Raw genomic sequence first — 6,065 nt, forward strand, 5'->3', positions numbered from 1 at the left:
GGACTAAACACAATTACAATTCCGTGAAATTACGAACATATCATCCAAAAAAAAGGAAACTGATATTTATAATGAAATAACCATAATCTAAATTAGAAAAAAAACCATATAACATTGATATTTCCTTAATTTACTAAAAAATGAATGGGATAAAGTATACCAAGAAGAGTCAAGAGTCAGAATGCGGAAACTCATAAAATAATAAAATATAGTAGTTGTGAGGAAGAAAGAGTACCAAGATGAAATCTTCACTAATTAACTTCTTGTTACGTTACTACTAAATATGACCATTTGAAATCTTCAAAATGAAGCAAGGAAGTATGAGTCCTAAAACAAGAATGGGAATTACTATTACTATTCTCATCTTCACCCAAATCTTGCTCTGCATTCATGCTACTGAAACAGATATATTCTGTTTAAAATCCATCAAGGATTCCTTGGAAGATCCATATAATTTCTTAGCTAGCTGGGACTTCAACAACAAAACCGAAGGTGTTATTTGTAATTTTGTGGGTGTTAGTTGCTGGAATCCCAATGAAAACAGAGTGCTAGGAATCGACCTGTCAAACATGAGGCTGAAGGGCCAGTTTCCGCGGGGACTTCATAATTGCACTTCATTAACTGCCTTAGACCTTTCATCAAACAGCTTATGGGCACCTCTCCCCTCTGATATTCATACATTACTCCCTTTCGCTGTCTCCATTGATCTCTCCAATAACAACTTCAGCGGACAGATTCCACCATCTCTCGCTAGCTGCACTTACCTGAATGTTCTCAAGCTTGATGGCAACATGCTCACTGGTGGAATCCCGGGTCAACTTGCGGCGCTTCCCAGGATTCGAACACTGTCTTTTGACAACAATAGGTTGTCAGGGGAAGTGCCTAACTTGGCATATGGTTCGGTAAGTGTTAGCTATGCTAAGAATAGGGGGCTTTGTGGAGGGCCCTTGGAACCATGCTCCTTCGACGGAGGAGGAGGGCTTATTATCATGGACCAATCCTTCAAGGATGGCCTTTTTGTTGGTTTTGCATCATCGTTTAGTTTTCTTCTTGCGTGCATCTTTTTCCTTTCAAATAGTTACTGGGCAAAATTATTGAAGTGGATCAAACACAATAAAGGTGTAGAACTAGTCAAATATGTGTGTTCCATCATCACAGGGAGAAAGCTCGGAATAGAAGCTGATCAGATGCCTCAATTGCAGGAGAAAGGAAGCCAAAAGGTATTCCTTCTCTTCCATTTCTTTTCCTCAACACTTTATTTACTCTCTCTGTAATCTGTATATTTTATATTGTAGTCTTCTTTCCCTTTTTTTCCTTTCAACTTTGTTTGGAAATTGGACAATCTTAATTATTTACAATAATTAAACAAGGAAGCTATGTAACTCTACTTATGTTCTTTATCTTAATGAAATTAGTTACTTATACATTTATCATGTTAGTTTCCTACATGAGTGCAGCCCTATTAATGTTATAAGTGTGATAAGTGTATGAAATTAGTTTCACATTGAAGAAAGCAAGGAAGATTGAGAAGTTTATAAGATGAGAGACTTATTAGTTTACTATTTTAAGGTTTTGAGTTGGATGTGGTGTCTTATCATCTTATGTTCTCTTTTAAAGGAGTATTCAAGAAGATGGGGAGTTGATGTGCTCGATGTGTTAGTTCACACTTGAGGCGGAGATTGTTAATGTTGCTTTTTTTATTTTGCCTTTTGGTCTTAATTTACTTTTATATTGATTTGATCACACCCATTATTGATGCTGCTTGACTGACCCAAACATTAAGATTAGTAATAAACTGAATCAACTCAAACCAAATGACTTGAGGTCTATCGGTTGAATTTAGAGATATACTAGACTACTATATTTTCATTACATTTCATGAATGCAAAAATTAAGTGAATTTCTATAGCTTTATTATCTAGATAATTTCATTGATAGTTGTGAGTTGAATTCACAGATAGCTCTACTACTGGAAAGATTAACATCCACTATGAAGTTTGAAGAACTAAATGATGCAACGGACGGATTTTCTATAAACAATGCAATTGGGTTTGGAAAGATGGGAATAATGTACAAGGGAACATTGGCTAACGGTTGGCACCTAGCCATTAAGAAACTAACTGATTCTCAACAATTTGGGAGACAAGTTCTTATAGAAATAAGGATTCTAGGTAAGCTCCGACACAGAAACATAGTTCCCCTGCTTGGGTTCTGCATTGAAAACGATGAAAGGATTCTGGTGTACCCGTATTTCTCAAATGGAAGACTCTCGAAATGGTTGCACCCTTTGGAAACTGAGGCTATGATATTGACATGGCCACAGAGGATTAACATTGCACTAGGTGTGGCTAGAGCCTTATCTTGGCTCCATCATTTATGCAATCTGCATGTGGTGCACTTGAATATTTGTTCACGGAGTATCTTGCTAGATAAGAATTTTGAACCCAAGTGAACTCAGAAGGCATAGCACCATCACATTCAGGATCTCTCTCTTTAGTGTTCCCTCCACTTTCTCAACTCTGCCCAATTTGTATGTTTAAATCTCACTATTAATTGGCTTAGGATGTTTTTTACTTATATGAATATTTTTTTTGAACATAGGTAGCTCAACACAATAAAGTGGAGCACCAAGAACTAAGGACAATCAAAACAAAATATAAACATAAATAAAAGCTGTAATCCGTTGTCATCTCTGACATTGCCATCAACAACCAAACGGATCAACTCTACACCATTCCTTGTAACTCAAGAAGGACAGAATTTTTACTCCTTCAACACTTGTCTCTATTCTCTGGAATATTCTGCTATTCCGCTCTAACCAAATGTTCCAAACAACCGCACTTATATGAATATTTCAACAATAATTTACCATAACTTTAATATAATTTTTAATCCACAATAATAAAATAATTCAGAAAAAAATTACATCAATAATACATATTTCTACTTTTTACTTTCTTATAATAAAGTAGAGAGGATTGGATCAACACAAGCATGTACTAAATAATTACTACTAGTTTACTACACACACAAATTAATACCCCTTAGCTTGTCATCTCTAATAATTAATTGAGTAAAGTATCGTTTTTGTCCCAACGTTTGGGGTAAATTCTATTTGTGTCCCTAACGTTTAAATCGTTCTATTTGTATCCTTAACGTTTATAAAAGTGATTCAATGTTATCCTACTATCAATTATATTAACAAATCAGATTATATTTTTCAATTATTCTCACTTGGATGTATTTATTCTCAATTAGGTCTTATTTGGATGTGTTCGATTTTAATATTATACCCACTATTTGTGTTTAGATTCAATTATGTCCCTAGAAAAGTGAATTATGTAAATGTTGTAGGAATTAGTTTCAACATTTGATGAGCTATTTTTCGGAGTAGATCATTGATTCTATCCCAGATATTTGTATTCTAACTTCAAGAAGAAATTTTTAAAACTCAAACTAAAGCGTTCATGATGTGTAATTAATGGCAGGATAACATTGAAGATACAATATGACGATTTAAACGAGACAAAAACAATACTTTACTGTAATTAATAAACATTACTTTCACGGTTCCTCTTACTCTTCTGTTTAGTACTGTTACCATCTAGGTATAAAAACCAAATTCTCTAGCTATATAACGCTTGGATATGTGTCTATGTTTGTAATGATACGCGCAGTACAATAATATGATTTATTTTCATTTTCATTAGTTGAAATTAATTAATTTCAAATTATGGAGCACTTGGTAGTTGGTACATTGACATATATGTATTAATTTATCAAAAACGACGAATAAAATCAAGTGAAAAGCCAATCTAAAGTGAAATGCAATTATTTTTACTCGTATGCATTATTTGTTTATTTTTTAGAAAAATTATAGGGAAATACTATAATAACATTTCTTATCGACAACTAATAAAAAAGGAGAGAGATATCTCTCTGACTCGATACACATCTCTACTGTTCTACTATATTTATACATACATGTTTCTCTCTCTCTTATATATGTATATAGTTGTCTACATAATTGTTTGATTTGAGTTGTTTACAAAACATTATTGAAATCTATAGCATTTGATAACTTTCTTAACCCTGCGAATAGAAAATTAATTAAACCACTAACGCTACAGAATGAAGCGGGTATAACTAGAGCGCAAAAATGTAACAGTATATATAGAGCTAAATATATTCTATCCTTCTTGTATATTGCATTTAAAAAATGGGTAATGCTACTGTGCTGATGATAAAATTTTTCCTCATCTGCTGAAGAGGCGTGGCACTAAAACAAAGATGACACGAGTTAGCATTGTTTTTATATTTGTAGACAAGTTCTTTGTTAAAATAGAGTGAGTAAAAAATGTTAACATCATGAATGTTAATTACATTAGATTAATTTATTTTTAATGATAATAATTTATTTGTTGGGTTTTATTGGTTTTGTCAAGCGTTTATAGGGCTGGCAATTCATACCCTACCTACGGGTATCCAACTCGGTCCAACCCGTTCGAATAGGGTAGGGTATGGTCCGGGTATACCTGCGGGTAGGGTAGGGTACGGGTTTAGGGTGTACCCTATCCTACCCTATCCGCACCTCAAATATAACACATATTTTATAAAAATTAGGTATATAATAAAGGAAGTGAGAGTTAAACCCACAACCTCTCTTATGTAATGACTTACAATAAGTGAACAACCACTAAACTAGTTAGTTAATTTAGTAATTTAGAGCATTAGTTTGTTACTTTTTTATGTTATTAATATGTATAAAATTTGAAATGATTGAATTTTATATTTACTTTGAAAAAATTTGATATTTCTGCGGGTAGGGTAGGATAGGGTAGGGTTTAGAACTTTAAGGTGCGGGTAGGGTTAGGGTTGAGAGATTCTCAACCCGCAGGTAGGGTAGGGTAGAGTTTTAATAGAATTTTCAACCCGCGGGTAGGGTTAGGGTAAGGTCAAAACCCTACCCTACCTACCCATGGCCAACCTTAAGCGTTTAGCTTTAGATTTTTTGTGAATATTATCTAGCTGGTAAAAATTGGTCCATAAAATAATAAATTAAAATAATAATAACAACAATAATATCTTTCCAAAATAATAATAATAATAATAATAATAATAATAATAATAATAATAATAAAAAAGAAGAGTAAATCTTTAAATATTTAAATTTTTTTCTCTTTTTAAATATTTTTTCTCTTAATTTTCACACCTATTATCATATAAAAATACTTTAATATTTATAATAACAAAAAAAATTTTAATATATTATACTACATACATGAAAGTAAATTATTTTAAAATTTATTTATTTTTCTCATGATATTAAAATTATAACATATTAAGTAAATTCATTAAAACAATTATATTTTATATATTTTATTTAAGAATATATTTTAAATACTAAAAAAATTATTAGAATAATTTATTTATATTATTTTATAGCATATTTTTTTATGATATGAAACATAAAAATATAACTTACTGTTATAATAATACTCAACAAAGTAAACTAATAAAAAATAGATAACTTTTTCTGTTGCATACTCTTCAATTATGTTTTTGGCTCAATAATTGATGAGTGGAATAATGATGACTATCGGTTTCGCATGATAATATGGATGAAAATTGAAATAAAATGATTAATTCTAGCTTGATTTTATTTTTCTCACATGAAAACTTGATGTTGTACCAAAAAGAAACATGAAAATTCTATTTTATTTTAACTTTTTGGTAGATTTGAATACTTCATGTGTGATATTAAAGGAAACTGCTGGTCCAGTCGTGCTTTCTTTCATCTTTTAAAAAGAAATAATTATTTTTCGAAAATATCTAAGTGAAGAGTATTTTTATTTTCTTTTAAAAAACTGATATTTTTATTTTAAAATGTTGTTTTACTATATTTTTGTTGAAAAAAAATATTATTTAGTACGATGTAGCTAGGGACGCATTTCTCTCCCAAAAGGCAATAGTTGAGCATGCTATTCTTGGAAAATGATTTTATTCTATTAATTAATAATTAGTAAACGAAGAAAGAACTAATCACTTTTTGAAGATAAAGACAT

At 31.2% G+C, this 6,065-nt stretch overlaps 1 protein-coding gene across 1 annotated transcript; it reads left to right on the forward strand.

Moving 5' to 3' along the window:
- On the forward strand, positions 192-2,452 carry LOC107637285 (probably inactive leucine-rich repeat receptor-like protein kinase At5g48380). The gene is made up of 2 exons (XM_016340717.2): positions 192-1,220; positions 1,958-2,452. The coding sequence occupies exons 1-2, from the start codon at positions 306-308 to the stop codon at positions 2,450-2,452; spliced, it is 1,410 nt and encodes a 469-aa protein (XP_016196203.1). The 5' UTR covers positions 192-305.

Source organism: Arachis ipaensis, chromosome B04, assembly GCF_000816755.2.
Source record: "Arachis ipaensis cultivar K30076 chromosome B04, Araip1.1, whole genome shotgun sequence".
In the NCBI taxonomy this organism is placed as follows: domain Eukaryota; kingdom Viridiplantae; phylum Streptophyta; class Magnoliopsida; order Fabales; family Fabaceae; genus Arachis; species Arachis ipaensis.